This window comes from Hyaena hyaena, unplaced genomic scaffold (assembly GCF_003009895.1).
Source record: "Hyaena hyaena isolate Hyena2069 unplaced genomic scaffold, ASM300989v1 scaffold_666, whole genome shotgun sequence".
NCBI lineage: Eukaryota > Metazoa > Chordata > Mammalia > Carnivora > Hyaenidae > Hyaena > Hyaena hyaena.
Genome location: NW_024081295.1, coordinates 296,093 through 318,142, shown reverse-complemented (window position 1 = coordinate 318,142; position 22,050 = coordinate 296,093). Strand labels below are relative to the sequence as shown.

The 22,050-nt window shown below is 35.8% G+C and overlaps 1 protein-coding gene across 1 annotated transcript; it reads left to right on the top strand.

Moving 5' to 3' along the window:
• The first annotated feature begins 690 nt into the window (after positions 1 to 690).
• ATP6V1G3 (ATPase H+ transporting V1 subunit G3) lies at positions 691 to 20,287 on the top strand. The gene is made up of 3 exons (XM_039216968.1): positions 691 to 782; positions 13,335 to 13,435; positions 20,073 to 20,287. Exons 1-3 carry the CDS (start codon positions 701 to 703, stop codon positions 20,244 to 20,246), a joined length of 357 nt encoding a protein of 118 aa, XP_039072899.1. The 5' UTR covers positions 691 to 700; the 3' UTR covers positions 20,247 to 20,287.
• Positions 20,288 to 22,050: the final 1,763 nt, after the last annotated feature.

The following is a 22,050-nucleotide window of genomic DNA, read 5'->3' as shown; positions in this document are numbered from 1 at the left end:
AACCTCAAAACCTACAGATATAATTTCCTTTTATATTGATTTTGTCACCACACTGAGATCTCCCTGAAACTCTAGCATATAACATTACTGAAAAAACAACTCAGAGTCCTAAAGAAATCTTTTTATTCCAATCACTTGAGGCCTACAAAAAGAAAAGCATAGATTCCTAGTCTATTTTGTGTGCACAAAGCCAGGAAATCTCCTTCTCAGCAAAAAGTTAAAAAATTTGCCCCAAACAGATAACTGAATCCCTAGAAACAACTAAAAAAAAAAAAACCTCTAAAACCAGAACTTCAAGGACAAGAACAAAGAAAGGTCTTGCAACTTGAAAGAAAAATTTTGTAAATGAGTCAATATTGCTTGGAAGAAGGTAGCTAATCTTCCAAAAGTTATCTTACTCATTTTTTTATAAATAGACTCAATACCCCATTAAAATCTCATTTCATATAGAAAACTGAAGTTCGCTGAAATGACAAGTTTTCAGCTTCCTCATTTTGACAACTTGTTTTTCTGGATTTCACCCTTGGGCTCTCCTTGGAGCCCAGCTATCTGGCCCAATCAGGCCGTTTTGGAATAAACACTTGTGTTTAGAACTCACTGTTGACACAACAATCTAAGCTATGTGGTGATTTCTTAAAGGATAAATAGATCTGCCACTTCCCAGGTTTCACAGAAGCCACCTAACTCAAAGCAAGCTGCCATGACCAGCCAGTCTCAGGGGATCCACCAGCTCCTTCAGGCAGAAAAAAGGGCTAAGGACAAGCTAGAGGAAGCCAAGAAGAGTAAGTCTCTATTCTGTCTGACTTCTGAGGGATTTGTCACAAAACGATTGAGGCAGGTGCAGTGAAATGAGCATGGACCTTTAGGGGCAGACAGACTCTGGTTCAAACCACGTTTCCGTCACTCCCTCAGAAACCTTAGCCAGTTCACTGAAACTACCCAGTCATATGTCCCCATGGCTATCAAGGGGACAAAGTTCTCTAACTCAGATCCTTCAGAGAGGTCATGTGGTAGATGAAATGATAATGAACATTGAGTTTACGAGGAGGCCTTGAACCTTGTCTCTGCAACTTCCTTAATGTTGCCACGCCTCAGTTTCTCAATATTGTGAAATGGTTAAGAGATAGACAACTTCCAGACTGAAGCTACTTACTAGTGACCTTGCTTAGTAACCTAAGCAAGTTACTTACCCTCTGAAGCATCAGTTTCCGTTTCTGTAAAATTGTGACAGTAGCAGTTAATACCTCATTCCCATCCCTCTTTTCATGGCTTTTAATTGCCAATATTTTAAAAATATTTCCATTTTACTCTCATTTTCTAACTTTTTATTTAGTCATGCATCTATATATCAGTACAGAATGTTCTCAATAAATGTCAATCCCCTTCCTATGCTCTTTGATATTCACCACAACCATATGAATGAGATGTTACTATTATTTCCATGTTACGTATGTAGAAACTGAGAGTTCATCATTTGCCAAAGGTCATATTTTAAAAATAGAAAGTATTGTACAGGCACCGTGCTTAATTCTTATTTTATTTACTCACACCAACTGCTTTTGCAAAGAGGAAAAATGATGCTCAGATAAATTATGCAACTTGCCCAAGGTCACACATAACACAAATGGCATAGAAGAGACTTGGAGTCTGATCCCCAACCAAAGATCTTAACAACTGTACTATACAAAATTTACGTAATTTTCATAATGAATAAACTAACATGTCAATGAACAACTCAAATTTAGGGCTAAGACCTATACTTTTTCCACTATCCTATTTCATAGCACATTATTATTTAATCTATTTATTTATTCTATAATAATTTGTGTCATTTACCTTTTTCCTAATGACATGTCTTGCTTGCCCCTGCAATTAGATTCAAAATTCAGCAAGAAGTGGCCACATCTTAAAAATGCTGTTCATATAACTCTTTGTATGAATATAGTGATAGAAATAGAATAGGTAGTGACAAAAGCTTGTTTAAATGTATGGAATGAGATGCAGGAACAGTACGTTATAATCCAAGAGAGGAAACCAAGAGTGAATCAGTACTCATTCCACGGGGGATTTTTGATCACAGGTAAAATCATTTTTCTTTCTTAAGTTATCTCTTAAGCGGTCGGCAATGTAAATACCAGCAGCAGCAAAAGAAGGTCTTCATGTGGAAGGTGCTCTAAAAGAAAAGGAAGGAGAAAAACTTAAGACTAACTTTACCTACTTCTCCATTTCTTTTTCTATAACAAACCATGCAAATAAATGACTGCAAAATGGTATGAATGTAGAGTAATTTTATAGAAAACAAAGCAGTCCAGGACCTGCTGATTGAAGCAGCATAGAAAACTTCCTTATCTTTTATTCAAATTTCTTTAACCACATTCAGAACCTCCAGAACAGAAGACCAATTTATTTTTAAGATGTTATAATTGCATTACCTTTGCTTCCTTGGTATGGAAAAAACAAAATTGCAATATTGAGCACATTAATACTCTCATATGATTCGGTGGCTTTTTGCCAATTGTGTGTCCTTTTGCAAAGCCGTTGGAGAAGAAAGGTTTTGTGAATCATGTAAACTGTTTCAAGAAAAGGACCATTCAAAACTATCTAGACACAGATTTCATAGCAAAAATAAAACCCAAACTTGTTTGTCTTTCTGCTAGCAAATATGTTGTTCTTGGACAATCTCTCCAGAAGGCACTACTGTAAACTACATATTATCTTATTTTGATACAAAACATTCATTGTATTCACCAGTAACTTGAAGTACCTGTGAACTTTTTCCCTTGGTCTTCAGTAATAAATATCCAAGCCAATATGCAACCCGTAATCGTAAGTATTCAGGCCATAAAACATTTTGGAAAATGTTTTTTCTAGTGTTATTTCCACAACAAAACTCCCTCTATATTTTACAAAGAATGTCAGTCTGTCTTCTTTGCCTCAAAAAGCGTAGGCTTTAAGGACTGTTTTCACCAGTTAGAAGCTGTTTTCTTACATAGATGTCAGTGGGTAACAGTTTATGGTTACAACTTCAATTATAGCTCCCATCGTCTTGACTTCTTAAGAATTCTGTAGCAAATGAAATACTACCTTTTGTACCTAGTATTTTGTAACTTTTCTCATATTACTAGTTTTGTAATTTATTAATTTATTTAATTTAGCAAGTATTTATTGAGTGCCTACTATTTCCAGGCCACTTTGAGATATACACTAATGAGTAGACTAAGCTCTTCCTTAAACAATTCTAGTGAGATAAATGCATAAATGAACATAAAAAAGGAGAAAGGAATAATGCCATGAGAGGTACAGATAGCCATCATTTTTATCAACTTATATATTTCACTTTTTTTTCCAAAAAACAATTCATTTGAAAATCTGACAGAATAGTTTCAGAAGAGAGTACATACATCACAATAGTGAACACCATTGTGGGAAGTCTAGGATCACTTTCTCTTTCTTAAATCCATTTATTTGGAAGCATCTCAGAAATTTGCACATGGAGGACCCCTTAATATATATTTTAAAAAAAAGAAAAAGAGAGAAAAAGCGAAAGAAGGAAGGATGGAGAGGGGGAAAATAACAATGGCAATTCACCTGTTAATCATTTTAGAAACATGCAAGATTAATAAGGTAGTATATGTATATATAATGCTGTGAAAATATTAATATATTCCATTAAAAAGGACTGCCTTGGAGCTCAGTGAAGTTGTTACATAATACAATATAAGGTATAAATGCTGCTTTGCCTTAAGGGATATGGATAACGGTTTGTAGACCTGATGTATCAGGAATTCTCCTGAAGGCTGTTAGGTCTGTGGAAATGAAATGTACAGGTCCCTGCCCTCAAGACACTCACCAGCCAGGAGAGAACATTGTGGCTGGGCTGATGTGGGTGAAGATGGTGAGCAGACTCAAAAAGTTGGGATGTGAGGCAACAGAGTAGAAAAAGCACTGGTTTTTTCATGTTTCTGCATCTCTGAGTTTGACTCTTTTTAAAATAGAAATACAAGATATATATGATATATATATAAATATCAAATATATATATGCTATATATATGACAGATAGATGATAGATAGATAGATAGATAGATAGATAGATAGATAGATAGATGATAGATAGAGAGATAGCCATGATGTTTCAGGGATCAGAAGACTATACCTAAGATAAGTATAATCAAAATAGTTATTTTTATTTTTAACTTACATAATATGTATACTTGTATTACTATAAGTAATAAAAAGAGAATAGAATAAAAGAATAGGACAATCTGATTTCTTCTTTTTCTTTCTTTTTCTTTTTCTTTTACTTTTCTTTTCTTTTCTTTTTTTTTTTTTTTTTACAACTGCTACTAGCTCTGAGTTAGCTTTTCTTGTAATGAGGGAAACTTGGACTGAGCTTTTCCTGTAATGAGGGAAACTACTAGAGAGTTGATGGTTAGAAAAGCTCAGGTATCAGCCTCTGTTCACTGACTACAGACTAAATTTTATTTATCAGTTAAGACACACAAATTTTTATGTGCAAAATAGCCTTGTTGTTTGATAAAATTTAGATGGGGTCACGGTAGTTTGGCACTATTTTAAATTATCTTATTTGAAGTTAACATCTTCTGCCTTAAAAACTGTTCCTTAATCAAAACATAAAAGTGAGTGTGCTGGTCCAAGGCACTTTACATTTTTTACAGCAGAATGTCAGACCTGCCCTAGAGCTCCAGGCATGGGCAACTAAACTACTTCTGTCAGAATTAGATTAGAAATTCAAGGTACCATCATCAATAGGAGGAACAAAGACTTGTGTTTCTCTGAATTATATGGTAGTTTTACTTGCAGTTAGGACTCGTTATGAGATCAGCATTTATTCTGTTTATGCCCATTGCAAACTCGGAAAACTCTAGAACTCTTATGAAATGCTCAAATGCACATGACTCAAGATCACATAGAGAATCTATAATCCCCAGTTATTCCCAAAGGCGAACCAAACCATAGGTTTTCTCATACATAAACACTCAGTCTATTTACTTTGGCAGCTGCCAACAATAGTGTTTGGATTTAATTCAAAATTACAACTTGCATTATAGAATACAGATCGGAAGATGTGGTAAACAATGTAAATGTCCAAATCTGAATATGAGAAAAACTAAACAAGTAGTTATATTTAAAGTGTTCTAAAAGCAATAGATAATCTTAATAAAAGCTAAGGACATGCCTAGAATTTTCAAGATGGTGTAGTCAGTGCTTGCTTTCTGGATCTGGTCTGCCTGGTGGCAAATTCAGTTTTACCTCCTACTGGGTGGGTAAAGTGGCCAGGTTACCTCTGAACCTCAGTTTACCTCTCAGGTTACCTCTGTGTCTCAGTTTCCCTGGCCTCAAAATGGAGATAACAGTATCTACCTCATGGAATTTTCATGATTACCTGAGTTAATATGTATAAAAGACTTCACACAACTTGGCACATAGCAGGTGTTCCATAAATGTTAGCTACGAATATTCTTCCACTATTTAATAAAAAAGATTCTGTCAAAAAGTACAGCTAAATAATAGAGTCCCACTGATCTCTGAAGGACAATCTTCTATGAGGACTTCACTGAAGTACACTAAAGTGTACTTTAGTGCAAAATAAATGTTAAGACAATACTTTGATGATACATCAGCTAATTTGATAATGCAGATTCGTTTACATTGGATCTATAGGATACCAACCATAAATATTTTTTAAATCAGCTAATTGCCTATTTGCTTCCAAAGAGGCAGATATTCCAAATTATTTAAACAAGCACCTTGATTTGATTTAATAAATTCTTCTCTATGCAAGTGAATGCTTTGGTTCATGAAGACATGAATTTTAATAAACTAATAAAATAAAAGTTGCTATATTAGAATTTCACAGCCCTGTCTTGTGTGTTTTGTAGACCTGTAAATATTTTTCTCCTTTTTTAACAGTCCACAGACTAATGGGGTATTTGTAAGTATATTGGACTTTCATTTCTTCAAGTGGGTCATATTAAATAGCCACAGAACATTTTCATCTAGGACTAGCATTCGGTTATATTCAATCCAGAATCTACCCCAAACTACTTGCGATTGTTTTTTAATAAGGAAAAATACAAGTACAAAGAATTGCATAGAGAACACCAAGGAAGCAAAGATATGTAACTGTGTAACCAAAAAAAGTCTGCTTCTCTGTTTTTCTGGTGACAGGACTTTATCCAGTGTTTGTAGTAAGTGATTAAAATAATAACATTCTTTGAACCAGGTTGATTTTATCATACTATTAAAAATCCCCAAAAGCCAAGGAAGGTTGTTGTTGTTTTTCTTCTGCACAACAGAATAAAAATGGCTATTAGTAACAGATAGCAATCTCCAAACATTCACAAGGTGCTCTCTGTTTTCACATCAAGTCAAGGTAGCCTCTGTTAGGTTCATGCATATTTTTGTCAGGTGGCTCATTCACTTGGAGGCCTATTCTTCCTGCCACACGCAGGCACCTGGCTTTGCTTCCAGTGCTCAAATGACACTTCAGTCTATTTCTTGTGCACCCCTGTATTATTTTCCTAGGGCCTCTGTGACTGTTACCACAAACAGGACGGCTAAAAACAAACACAAAAACTACAAAAACAAAAACAAAAACAAAAAAAACCAGAAATGTATTCTCTTGCAGTTCTGGAGGCCAGAAGGTCCAAACACAAGGTGCTGCCATGGTTAGTCCCTTCTGGAGGCACAAAGGGAGAATCTGTGTCATGCCTCTCTTCCAGCTTCTGGTGATTGCCAATAATCCTTGACCTTCCTTAGTTTGGAGCCACATCATTCTAATCATTGCTTCTGTAAGTACAGACCTTCCTCCTTATATGTCTTCTCTGTGCCTTGTTATCTCAATGTCCAAATTTCCCTCTCCTCTAAGGACACTAGGCATCAGAGGCAAGCCCCATCTTAATTCGGTATGACCTCATCTAAACTTGATTACATCTGCAAAGACCTTATTTCCAAATAAGGTCACCTTCATAGTTTCCGGAAGTTAGGATATAAATATATCCTTTTGAAGGACACAGTTCAACTCACAGCATCTTCTAACTGTCAGATCCACTTGACCGACTGTCTTGAGCCTTTATCTTCTTTGTTCCCTTTTGTAAAAAGTTGCCTATATTCCTTGTGTCTACCTTTTTAAATTCAAATTTCTCCTGAACCCACTTTTTTCATTAATTTTTTATTTGAGTGTAGTTCACACAGAACGTTACATTAGTTTCAGTCGTGCAGTATAGTGATTCAACTTCTTTAAACATTACGCTATGCTTACTCCAAGTGTAGCTATAATCTGTCACCATATAATGCTAGTACAATATCATTAACTATATTCTTTATGCTGTGCTTTTTTCCTGTGACTTATTCATTCCATAATCGGAAGCCTATCTCTCCCATTCCTCTTCATCCATTTTGCCAATCTCCCCAACTGCACTTCCCTCTGGCAACCATGATTTTGTTTTCTGTACTTATAGGTCTAATTCTGCTTTTTGTTTATTTATTCATTTGTGTTTTATTTAGATTCTACATATGAGTAAAATCATATGGTATTCCTCTTTCTCAGCCTGATTTCACTTAGCATAATACCCTCTTTAATCAGACTTTTGTCGCTATAACTGCACCAAAGCTCCCTTTGCCAAGACCACAAATATTGTTAACCTTTTTAAATAATATCTCAGTCACAACGGGATCCCTTTTTCATGTTTGAAATTTTTCCTTCATTTGACCTTGGGACACCACTTTCACGGTTTGGCTTTCTGTCATCTTTCTAATCTCTAAAGATGAGATCCCATTTTGGGCCTGTTTTCTTATATTTCTGTAGATACTGTCATGTGATCACATCTAATCCCATGGCTTTAAAAACCAGCTCCATGAATGATGATTCCTAAACTTCCTATTTCCAGCCCTTGTTGCTTCCTCAATCTCCAAATTCATGCAAACATCAGTCTTCTTTCCATTGTTGCTAGTTGTTTACTAGGCATCTCAGTTAAACTGCATTCTTGACTCTATTCCCCAAATCAAATGTTGGAGTCATCATTGCCTTATCTCTGTCTCTCATGTTTATCTATCAACTCTGGCTTCAAAGTATATACAACTTCTTGCTAATTCCTCTGCTACTTTACCATTTCTAGCAATAGTTAACATTTATCTGAAATATTGCAATAGATTCCAAACTGGTATTATTGTTACTCTCTTGCCCCTACAATCTATTCTCACCACACCAGCCAAAGAAATCCTTTTAAATCATATACAGTATGATGCCCCACCTTTGCTAAATAACCTTCATGGATTTAGCATCTCAAGGACCAAAGAAGCTTTATCATGACCCATTAGCTCTATGTGGCCTGCCACCACTACTATCTCTCTGGTATCATCTCCTAAAGTTCAGTCATCTTGTTCCCTTTTTTCAGCCAAGATAGTGTTTTTGCTGCTTCTCGAGCACGTCACATACCCAAGGTTTTTGCATCTGCTGTTGCCTCTACTTGGAATGTTCTTCCCTTCAGATAGTTGCATAGCTAATTGTCTTATTCTTTCAGGTCTCTGTTTATATATCACTTCATCCAAAAGACAGGGCTTACCACTATCTCTCTATCCCTTACGTTCCTTCTTTCTTCTTCATAGCACCTACTACCCCTACAATATAATAAAGTCTGTTTTCTTTTTTCCTTTTTTTCAAAAAATTTTAATGTTTATTTATTTTTGAGAGAGAGTGACCGAGCAAGAATGGGGGAAGGGCAGAGAGACGGGGACATACGGAATTTGAAGCAGGCTCCAGGCTCTGAGCTGTCAGCACAGAGCCCAAAGCAGGGGTCAACCTCAGGAGCTGTGAGATCGTGACCTGAGCTGGTCGACCCCCAACCAACTGAGCCACCCAGGCGCCCCTAAACTATTTGTTTTCTATCTCCCCTCATATGTTCAAATTACAAGCTCCATGAGACTAGAAAGCTGGTCTGTTTATGGTTTTCACTGTTGTATTTATAGATCTAGAAACAGTGTATGGCACACAGAGGATATTCAGTAATATTCATTGCTTAAATGTCGCTTTTTTCCATTCTCTGTAGTAAGCGACACTATTGGCCACATCCTCCTTGAATTTTTTTTTTATTTCCCCTACTTCTCTGAGCACTTTCAGGCTCCTCCTGAGGTTCCTCCTCCTTTTCTCATCTCTTGAATGTTGGCAGCCCCCCGACCTGAGACCTTTGCTGTCTGTTCTCCTTATTCTGTACACCTGCCCTTGGTTTTAGTCCAAATTCCACCGCTATGACTAGACCATGTTGAAACCCAGACAACTGACCTGTAGATCTCTGTCTCCATTTCAGAACTTGCTTCTGGACCCAAACTTGTCTGTCCAGATGTCCTAAATTCCTCCACTTGGATGTCCTCAGGGAGGCCTACAGAGGCTTTTTCGGCCACAGCCTGAGTACTTTTCCTCAAATTCGCATTGTATAAATTGTCTTTGTTCTTAACCAAAGTTCCCTAGAAACTGGGCTCATTTTCCTAACCATGATTAAAAATAATCAAATAGCTGTTCTTTGTCAAGCATTTTTTCCTAATACATCTAATGACTTATTGCAGTAAGTTATTAAATCTGTTTATAGATGAGAAAACTCAGACTCAGACGCATTAAGTTACTTAAGGTTACAAAGCTTCCAATATCTTCTTGCAGTGTGCCTTGTATAGAATTTTGAATCTCTTCTGAAATAATAATAGAAATCCCATCATCCTCATCCTTAAAAAAATTCCAAAATAAAAGTAACATTCCAATCAACATAACAGGGTCTCTGTGTCTCAAGGGTTCATTCGCATTTGGGCCCTTAATTTGCATGGCCTCTCCTAACCACAAAACCGGGAAAAGTCCATCCCTGACATTGCACCCCCTATTTTTACATAGAGTTTAACTTTCACCTGCCCACACTGATTTTTTAATTCTTTTCCTACAAATCACCTGGAAATCAATTCAAGCATCTTTCCCCCTATCTTTCCCTTCCACAAAATTTCCTGTAAAGTATCTCAATAAGGGCATGTTGAATGTAAGACATATTTGCATGGCCAGCCACAATGTCTAAAAAGTGAATGGCTTTATTAAGGTGCAGCCATTTACAGAATGTCCAAAACTATCTTAGGAAGGGTCTCCTGCTTTGTTCTAATCTCCAAAATGAACTATTCATCCCCATTGCTGTCCTGCCTAAAAAGTCAGCTCAATCATCTTCTCAGAAATCTCCCATGACCTCACCTGGCAGCTTCCTCTGAGGCCTCTTCTGCAAATCTGGGTCTAGTCGTTTATATTTTGACTTGTCCTAGTAACATAATTTTAAAAAATTTAATGTTTGTTCATTTTTGAGAGCAACAGAGACAGAGTATGAGCAGAAGAGGGGCAGAGAGAGAAGGAGACACAGAATCCAAAGCAGGCTCCAGGCTCTGAGCTGTCAGCCTAGAGCCCAAAACAGGGCTCAAACTCATGACCATGAGATCATGACCTGCACCAAAGTCTGGCGCTTAACCGACTGAGCCACCCAGGTGCCCCTACTTGCCCTAATAACATAAGACATAACATGACTATTAGGATGGATGGAAAGCACAGGTTATCTAGAATTTAAGTAATGAAAATTTCCATAAATTTGTGATTTTTAACTGCCATGGAACAAATAGAACTGAAATATATGTCCCCTTGTTTTCATAGTTGATTACATGTATTCTTCACAATTTTATGTATTTCGTATTTTTTTCTTGGAAACCAGAGCACCACATACACATTGCCAAATTACACTGTATTTATGCAAGGACCATACCATATGCATTTCTCTATCTTCTATTTGTAGCTGTATACAGAATGTATAGTAGGTGTTCAATAAACAATGAATGAATAATGGATGGACAAATCAAAATCATCCTTTCTTGTATCACTCTGGAGCACCTGCTTTAGAAGTATTTAAAATCATGATGCATAAGAAAACCACATTTTTTAAAGCAAACATTAAAACATTTGGCCTGATAAGCCTGTGTGACCTTGTAGGAAGTTAGGGAACAAATATTTGATTGTCATATTTAAAATCTGGACTGTCCCATATGGTCACCCTTATGTTTCATACAGACAGTATTGAGAAATAAGAATATAAACCTAAATGCCTCTTGGGTCCCAGCATATTTTTAATGCTTAAGAAGATAAGGTATAATATTAAAATTTGGAAATCTTCCTACACAGGCAGAGAAGAAAGCTAGAGGTTAATGTAAGTTGATTTGATGCATGCATTTTGCTTCACCTCTACTGAAACAGCAGGCTTTAGGCTCCAGTTTCTTCCACTGGATTAAATCAGGTGTAGCATATGCAGGCTCTCACACAGTGGCCGCTGCTGAGTCTGTCCAAAAAATGGCTGTGCCAGCAGCAATTTCCCTGTGGCTCTCCTATTTAATTGAATGAGAACCAGCAGGTGACTGGTGCCATGACGGGGGAATCACAGACACACTCTGAGCCTGTCACTGTGTGATGGAGCTAATATATAGCCTTTTAGGTAAAGCACTGGATTCCACTCAGGGGTAGGGCACTCAGAGCTTTTCCTATTACTATTATTATTTTTTAATGTACCAGAATTGTGACTTTGAAACCAATATTTTTACATATTATGTAATTAACATGGAGAGTAGTGATGTCTCAGGCAATTTGTTTTATGAATGACTCTGTATCCTACAACCCATTATTACCAAGAAAATGTTAATACACATTAAATATATGTTTGTACTAATGTTAATGACAGCAGTGGTAAGAAAGGAGACTGGGGATCAGGGAATAGTTTTGCCTACCAACAGATTGTGCATTTGTTCCATGAATAGTGTTTGGTTGCCACAAAATGGTTAGAAATGCAGAGAATGAAGGGATCTATAGACACAAAATGGTAATGAGCATTAAGTAGGTACAAAAAAGGTGAGCAGAGCTATTAATGTTCCATTAAGCCTTAAGCATCAGAAGAGCACTAATTTTCACCAGACCTTGGGTTCTTTAGAGTGTAAAGACAGAGCTAAATGTCTGCTTGCATGAGGCTTACTCAGTCTCATTCAAGAACAATGGGTATTAAAAGAGACACATGTCAATGTATAACCCAGGAAATCTATCGTTATTCTGTCTATATGTACAGGAACTACCAAAGCACCACATGCTTAGCAGGGAGAGACCTTTAGAAACCATTTACACTCAAATGCTACAGAGGTGTATAAAAATAAAGGCATATAAAAACACGGATGTGGACGACAGAAGTTTATGTTAAGGTTTTCTTCCACGCTACTCAATGAGAAAACGCTTACTTAGTTCAAAATCTGCACAATATAACAAACAGTTGACAAAAATCATAAACAAAAGCTTGAGACATTATCAGAGAAACTGTTAAATAAGCAAAAGAATGAAGGCATTAAACTGAAATTGAAAGACAATGGATTCAGATTTTAAAAATTTAATACAGTTCAGAGTTTCTTTAAAGTTTTAAAGGCCACAAAGCATTAGTACCGAACCCCCTGAAGGTGCTGGGGGCATAGGAGCAATTAATATTAGTCTATAACCCCCCCAAATCTACTCTGGCTGTCAAAAAAAAAAAAAAAAAAAAAAAGTCCTGTGTCTACCTAATGATCCACGCAGCATTGTATATATCTGAAACTTTCATCTACGTTGCTGTCTGCTGGCTTAAGGCTTACACCTTTGCTCTTAATAAAAGAAAAGAGAGCTATTTAACTAAATCTCCTAACCATTAAAAACAATTGGTTTTACGGCCACTTTCAAGTCCCCCTCAGAGAAAGCTACTACAAAAAAAAAATACCTACTTTGATGTGCTGCGGGGCTTAATCAGACATTCTAGAGTCAACAAATGCTAAGAAAAAATTCCCAATAAAATGCTTTAAAAAATTGTAAGTCAGTTTGATAGAGTCTGAGTTGCATGTTTGTAGTGCTTTTGGACATCTGCCAGTGTTAAATCGGATCCAGTTGGTGTGGACTGAAGTATTCCTGGCAGCAAATCAGGACAGAAAATCTGACCAAATAATGTCTTTTCGAATAAGTGACAGCTAAAATCTGTTCTCTGGTTGTTACTGCTGTGAGTAAATGGGCAGATATTTTATTTAAACATGTAAGTGTGAAAGAAAGTTGTCATTTCTACATTCTATAAAAACCAATTGAAAAAATAAGGTATTTTTCAAAATTGTTCTTTAATGCACCTTGCCATTTTAGAAAAATTTATCAAGAAAACAATGTAGATCTCACCTATTTTATTTTTTTAGAATTCAAGGTTGAAATTCCATGTTGATTAAAAAAATCATTTCTTCTATGTCACTGTTAATATTCAGGAAAAGAGAAGCGATTGAAGCAAGCTAAGGAGGAAGCCATGGCAGAAACCAACCAGTACAGAATGCAGAGAGATAAGGAGTTTCGGCTGAAACAATCTAAGGTAAGTAAGAAAGTTAGCACAGCTTTTCTACACAGCATAGATTATAATGCATTAGTATTTAAGAAGTATAATGCAGAATATCAAGGTGGGAAAATACACTAGAATGATTCAGGCTAAGCCTGAACTTCAACTAAGCCTGAACACCAAACTAAATCTTATACATTACAGAATTACTGATTTTACATGTTCACTTTCAAAGCTTTTTGATTTGCTGTATAAAGTGTCAATCAATAGTTAATGTCTAATGTATACTCCATATTAAAAATCATATTTTCAAATATTCACACTGAAGGGACTGGTTGAAGTATTATTTGTATCACAGATGAACACATTTAAGTAAGAAAAACACTTCAGAAAACATATTTTTTTGTCTACTAATATTTACCACTACAATCAATAAACAGTGTTGCACACCATTATAGAATGAGTCTGTTAGGTCAACTCTCTTTGGTAAATTCAAGATTGACAAATGACAAAGTCATTTGTAGATGCAGCAAATTGTTGCAGCTTCTGGGACTTTTTTATTCTTTCCTTTTCAATTGTCTGGCTTCATTCGACAAATCTTTCATGAAAATATTTTTAAAAGGTTTTTCCTCCGCTAGCATTTAAAAAATATCTATGGTTTACAGTTAAAAGGAAAGTGCATGAAATTTTCAGGACCAACAACATCTTCCTTTCTCTATTGCGATATGGACTAAAAAATTTTTTTTAATTCCATGTGTTACAACTAAAGCTTATATGATATAAGGGTTCCCTCCTCCTGTAGAAACATAAGTAAAGCCTGATATTGAAAGATGAACTAAAAGCACTTTGGAAATCCCCTTATTTACAACCTTTTTAAAGTGGGAGTAGATGTGGGGCTGGTAGAAGATGGAGCAAATTGAATCCCATGGTACGAAAAATTTTTCCAGGGGACTTTTTCTTAAAAGAAAAAGAAAAAGTCTTTCCTAGAATAAAATGGACTGCTCAGCACAAATAAATTCTTCTTATCTGTCTTTTAAAAAAAGAATCATAAAATCCTAAGTCTATAGTGTATACAGCCCTCCGTGATTGGGTATCTATCTAACCTCTCAGTTCTGAAAATGTCATGCACTCACTTTTTTCTGTGAGCCACAGATATTTTTTAAAATGCTAGTGTAGGGAAAAGCATTTCTTTATATTTCTATGAAAAATTTATTGAAAGAAACCAGCCAATTGAAAAGGAAATCATAAGGAAATACCAGAACGCTTTTCAGCAATGTGCAACAGTATCTGCTTTGGTCATTTGTAACATTTTCTATTACCTTTGTCTCCACTTATTCTCTTTTGGCCACATGGGCCTCTTGTTCTTCCTCAAGCAGATTGAACACACAACTACAACAGTGCCTTTGCACAGAGTGTATTTGCTCCCTGAAATCATCATCTTTTGGACATATTCATCCCTCTTCAATCTCTGTTCATTCATTAGCTCTTCTTTCTGATCACCTCATTTAAAACTGTGCCTTTCATTAGAAAAGAAAGTAATTTTCCATTATATTCATATCATGTAACACTACTAGATATATTATATATTTACATGTATTACTTATTGCCTGTCCTTCTTTCTGAACTATAAACACCAAAACAACAGGGTCTATGTTTTGTTCTCTGTTATTTTCCCCAACAATGAAATAGTGTCTGCTCCAAAGTAACTACAATAAACATTCATTGAGAGAATGGGTAACTAACATTTCTTCTGTGCCTTTATCTTTCTTATTGAGTTCTCTCATGACCCGTGACATATTGGGACCTGAGAAAATAGTTATCCTTAACAGTAGTCAGCATTTATTATTTTATGAAGGATATTTCTGATGTACTTATTTCTGTTTTTAAGTAATAACAAAACTGACTGTAATTTTAGAGAATAATTGGGTTAAATCTCTTGAAATATTATTTCTTCAGAAGGATCTCATAAGATGTAAGTCTGGTTCAGGATATTTGTTCTCTGCTTTGGAAAATAATTAAAACTCCTCATTGCTCTCATAATTAGAGCTCTAAGCCAATTTTACAGCTAGTTGATCAAAAGCTCACATCAAAAGGTCAACATGTTTAGGCCTCCGCTAACTTCAAGCATATTGTAAAACCATTAGCACAGATATTCTTTCCTTGGCATGACCTCCATATGCCAGACATATTGCTATTCCAGTTAAATCTCATCATCATTAACCCAGGGCGAGTAGGTCTGGGAGGCGAACCAAGAAGCCAGTTTTCTGCCTGCTGTGGGTGAGACACCTCGATGTTACTTTTTTTAGTTGTGTCTGAGCTCTTGTTAATATATGGGTTGTTTCAATTCCCCCGATGTATCAACAGAAGCAGGTATCCCAATGTTGGTTGTATAGCAACAAATATTGTTTTATTGAAGATTTATTTATCTCTTCCTCATCACTGCTACCGAATAAGACACCTTCTACTAAAGAAGATATGACATTGCTGAAAGGAAATCTGGACCACAGTGGAAACATTAAACCTATTATTAATGCAAGTAGAAGTTAGAAGGACCATGAATCCAAACCAAAGAAATGAAAACGGTCCCCTGGTGGCATATTGATGATTTTTGTATCTTTAATCTTTCTTCCTGAATTCATATCATGAAAACATTTTGTTTCCTTGAGGCAACCATATATTGAGAATGCCAAACGGTGTTTTGCTTATGATAGTGGGACCTGAACTTCTGCTTTCTCTTAGACAGGAACATTTGAACAATTTATAAAGAAATGTATTGAATGTTGAAAGATTGCACCAACACCGTCAGTCATTTAGCTGTAAATTTATGTGCATCAGTCTCAACATCGAAGTTTTGAAAATTAACAGCAAAAAGTCCTTAAAGGGTAACCTTTGACCAAAGGAACCACCCCATGTCACACAATCATCAACTTCTAATTTCTATAGTGTTCCAAACATCCAGATAGCAGACTTCTGCCAACAAAAGCAATAGAACACAGGTAATAAGTTCTCTGTAATGCCTAGAGTTCTGATTGTTCTATCCAATTCAACAAATACGTATTGGGCATCTACTTTGAGGTGTTTGAGGCATTTATAATACATCAGTGGACAAGATACCACTGATCCTTTGTGGAGCTTATGTTAATTTCTTTACTCTCCTGCATGGTTTAAATCAACACTGTCTGCAGATATAAAGGTATGGAATTCTTTCCAAAGAAGGCCATCTAAAATAGTATATGGTGCCAAAGGGGATGTGCATGGGGGGATGTGTGAAATAGGTGAAGGGGTTAAGAGGACACTTAGTGAGCACTGAGTAATATATAGAATTGTTGAATCACACTATTGTACACCTGAAATTAATATGACATTGTATGTTAACTATAAAAGAATTAAAAACAGAGTAAAAAATAAAGAAAATAAAATAGTGTATGGTTAGTTTTTCTAACTACAGAAAAAACTAGAAACTCAAATTACTGTGCATCAAATAAACTCAAATAGACATGGGATTATGGGCTATTTTTTAAGAGCATTTCAATGTTTCTGAAAGTGTATAATGGCTTAAAAATTAGGAAGTATAAGCAACACAATCAGTGAAAAATCATAATAATAATCACTAACATTTACTGATGAGTTACTCAGTGCTAAGCTCCTTGCTATGTACTGTCTCTCCTATAATCCTCCTAGAAAACTATCATGTTGTTTTGGAAAACCACATTAGGAGCACAACTAAGAGTAGTAGCTGCCATCTGTGCATTAAACCCACACTGTCAGAAAGGGTGGCCACTTAACAGACACATGAAAAGATGCTCAATATCGCTCATCATCAGGGAAATACAAATCAAAACCACATTGAGATACCACCTCACACCAGTCAGAGTGGCTAAAATTAACAACTCAAGAAACAACAGATGATGGCAAAGATGTGGAGAAAAGGGAACCTTCTTGCACTGTTGGTGGGAATGCAAACTGGTGCAGCCACTCTGGAAAACAGTGTGGAAGTTCCTCAAAAAATTAAAAATAGAATTACTCTATGATCCAGCAATAGCATTACTGGGAATTTATCCAAAGGCTACAGGAGTGGTGATCCATAGAGTCATATGCACCCCAATGTTTATAGCAGAGCTATCAACAATAGCCAAATTGTGGAAAGAGCCCAAATGTCCACCAACTGATGAATGGATAAAGATGTGGTTCATTTATACAATAGAATACTAGTTGGCAATGAGAAGGAATGAAATATTGCCATTTGCAACAACATGGATGGAACTGGAAGATATTATGCTAAGTGAAATAAGTCAGAGAAAGACAGATATCATATCTTTTCACTCATATGTGGAATTTGAGAAACTTAACAGAAGACCATTGGGGAAGGGAAGGGGAAAAAATAGTTTCAAACAAAGAGGGAGGCAAACCATACAAGACTTTTAAATACAGAGAGCAAACTAAGGGTTGATGGGGGGGTGGGGAGAAAAAGGGTGATGGGCATGAAGAGGGCACTTGTTGGGATGAACACTAGGTGTTATATGTAAGCAATGAATCATGGGAATCTACTCCCTAAGCCAAGAGCACACTGCATACACTGTATGTGAGCTAATTTGACAATAAATTCTATTTTCAAAAAAAGAGTGGCTCCTTCACATACAGCTAATGAACACTTGAAATGCAGTTAGTCCACATTAAGATGTTCTGTAAGTATAAAATACATACCAGATTACAAAAACTTTATAAAAAACAACAATGGAATAATTTTTATATTGATTGTACATTAAAATAATAATATTAAGAATATAATTGGTTAAATAAAAAATATTAATAGGGACACCCATGTGGCTCAGTTGGTTGAGTGTCCAACTCTTGGTTTTGTCTCAGGTCATGATTCCAGGGTCATGGAGTGTGGAGCCTGCTTTAGAGTCTCCCTTTCCCTCCACTCTTCCCCCACTCACACAGGTGTGTGTATGTGTGTGGGAGAGGAGAGTGTGGGTGGGTATGTGCACATGTGTACACATGCTCTCTCAAAATATATATATTATGAAAATTAATTTTACCCAGTCTTTTTTCCTTTTTAATGTGACTCTATAAAATTTAAAATTACTTGTATGATTTGCTTTGTGGGTTATATCACATTTCTATTGGACAGCTCTGAAATAAAGAACCTAAGGTTGAAATAAACTTTTCCAAAGTCCTGCAGGATAGTGCAGCAATCTAGCCTAATAACAGCTATTTTAATACTGCAGCAAAGAAAAATTGATAGTAATTTTATAATAGCTTGTCTTTTAAATATTTCATTTAAGACATTGGATTTAGGATCCAATGTTTAGGATTTAGTTTTTTACTTTGGAAGAATCTCACTTAATATGGTAGATTTAGAGGAAAAAATGATTTTGGTAGAATTATTTTGTAAATGGTTCTCTTCCATTTTTAAACTTCTACCTAGCAAGAGAAATTCAGTCCATATGTCTCTACTCCTTGTATACTCACTTATCTAAATGTTATTGTATAAAAGTTATTTGATGTCCTAAAAGCTATACTTCCTTAAAATGATTTTCTTTGAACTGGGAAGCCCTTACTGTGTGGTGTATAAACAGAAAAGAACTTGAACCTGATAGCTTTCAATTGTGTTTGATTTCAAGTTTAGGACCCAGAAAGATAATCCAAACTCTAGAATTTAGAATAGTCTAAAAACCCTGAAGTAGAAGTCAATCATTAGTGGCCTCTCTTAGATTGAACTTAATGTATACCTTCCTTGTGTGTAAACATTCACAGAAGAGAAAAACAAACAAACAAAAACCAGCTGTGTCGTCTTAACAATACCATGTTTAAGAAAGGTTGACTTTACAAAGGAGATAAATTAGGAGTTGATTGGTTTACAAAGGATAACTTTTCAAAGGATTTCATTGCAGAATCCCTCTAAATTAGTAACTCCTTTGGTGAAATTATATTTTGGTCAAATATCTTGGAAATAAATAAAAATACTGGGAACCACTGCCAATAAAAGAACAAATAGAAAGATATATTAAACTGTATCTAAATATATAATGTAAGTAAATGGACAAGTATATCTTAATTTGAAAGAAATTAAATTTATATTAAAATTTTCAAAATTATATCTATTATCCAAAAAGAGATACCTATGCATGTAAAAGTATCCTACTGTGCATATTGCGACTATATGTTCCTGAAAGACAACAATTAATCAGTTCAGATAATATATTTTAAAAATTGGCAAACCAGTTATTTGCTCTTTAAAAACCAGCAAAATGAGTTTAATGGTGTCTTTCAACTTTACTTTCCAGACTTTTAATTCAGAAAAGTAAGGAATGGGAAAGATAGAGGAACTCAATTGCAACTCTTAAAAATATATGAAAAATGTAATACAGGAACAAAGTTCTGAGTATGGGTGATGATTGTGAATGTGCCTCCAATTTGTACTGTGTGGAGGCCAGTCTAGAAATAGAAGTAATTGACCATGGCCACCTTTCCTTTTTTAGAAAAGTTTATTCGTCCCACATATGGTATTGGTGATTGTGTTCATTCTCTGAGAAAGTTATGGAAAAATAATATATAATGTGTACACCCTAGGATATTCATTAATAAATAGGCCCAAACAAATTTAACTAGTAAAATAGTTACATTTTAGCATGGAGAGTGTGGTGAATTCTGTGTTTTATTTTGTTAGGTAATGGGCTCTCAAAGTAACCTCTCAGAAGAAGCAGAAGAGCAAACACTAAGGAAGATAAAAGAATTGAATGGAAGCTACACCAGGTACATGGAAATTGTGTTGAAAGAGCTTTTGAACATTGTTTGTGATGTGAAGCCAGGAATCCATGTGAACTACAGAGCTACCCACTAAATGTGCACCCTACTACTCAATAAATGGTATGTGTATGCCAACTGGTTGCTGATGGTTTCTGGTTTATATGAAGAAATTTGAAATGTAAATCTTAAATTTAGTAGACATCCACAGATTTCAATGTGACATAATTCACACATAAGCACTGAATTTAAAAGCAAACAAACAAAAAGTTGTTATATCTTTCTTGGTAATAAATATGACTTGTCATTTAACATGAAGTGAATCAAGCATGCAGAGTAACATATTTTCTGACACTTGGCAGAAAAATGTGAACCTGGCCATTTTTTAGTGAGTATGAGGTTTAAAAAAAATGCTTCTTCTTAGTAACTTAGAAATATTTTTCTTTGTTGTAGGTGTTAAAAGATCATTTTTAAAGGAAGATTTATATCTCATACAGATATAAAATGAACAGATGTCAAGGATTTTATTTAAGTCACTAATAAGGAAACCAGTAAGATGTTACCACTAATTCAAAGAATAGTAAGAGCATCATAGATAGAGAAATGATAGAAAAATAGATAGATGATAGATAGATGATAGATGATAGATAGATAGATAGATAGATAGATAGATAGATAGATAGATAGATAAACAGATAGATATAGGTGCCTGGGTGGTTAGTGTCAGCTCAGGTCATGATCTCAGGGTCGTGGGATTGAGCCCCACCTCAGGCTCTACTCTGAGTGTGGATCCTGCTTAAGATTATCTCTCTCTCCCACTGCTCCTCTCCCCTGCTCACACTCTCTCTCTGTCACTAAAATAAGATAGATGATAGATAGATAGATAGATAGATAGATGATAGATAGATAGGTGATAGGCAGATGATGGATGGATGGATGGATGGATGGATGGATAGACAGGTAGATAGATAGATAGATAGATAGATAGATAGATAGATAGATAGATAGTAGATAGATAGATAGATAGAGGGAGGCACCTGGGTGGCTCAGTGCCTGACTCTTGATTTCAGCTCAGGCCATGATCTCAGGGTTGTGGGATTGAGCCCCACCTCAGGCTCCACTCTGAGTGTGGAGCCTGTTTAAGATTCTCTTTCTCCCTCTGCCCCTCTCCCCCACTCACACTCTCTCTCACTAAAATAAGATAGATAGATATGATAGAAAAAGAAATGGGTTGGTTATGTAACCATCCTCTCTGCCTACCGTCAACTAACCATCTTTCTTATTTTTATTTTTCTTCTTCTTTCAACCATCATTTCTTATTTTTATTTTTTAATGTTTATTTATTTTTGAAGGAGAGAGAGTGTGCAAGGGAGAACAGGAGAAGGGCAGAGAAAACTGGAGACACAGAATCTGAAGCAGGCTCCAGGCTCTGAGCTGTCAGCACAGAGCTCCACACGGGGCTGTAACTCAAGAGCCATGGGATCATGACCTGAGCCGAAGCTGAACACTTAACCAACTGAGCCACCCAGGTTCCCCTCAATTACAATTTTTTAAAAGAAAAAACTAAATAATAGTTAAATGAGCTGCTAGCATAGATGTTTAGGCTTAAAAATAAAACAAAACAAAACAAAACAAGTCCCAGGTGATGTAACAGTTTAGTATGTATTATGAATTGAATGCTTGTGTCCCTCCCAAAATTTATATGTTAAAATCTAATCCCGTCACATATTTGGAGGTAATCAAGTCATGAGATTGGAGCTCTTGTGATTAGAATTAGTGCCCCTGTAAGAACAGGCCAGAGAGCTAGTTCCCTCAAGTGGGAGAAATTGTCAGTCTGCAACCTGGAAGAGGGTTCTCACCAGACCCTGACCATGCTGGTACCCTAATCTTAGACTTCCAGC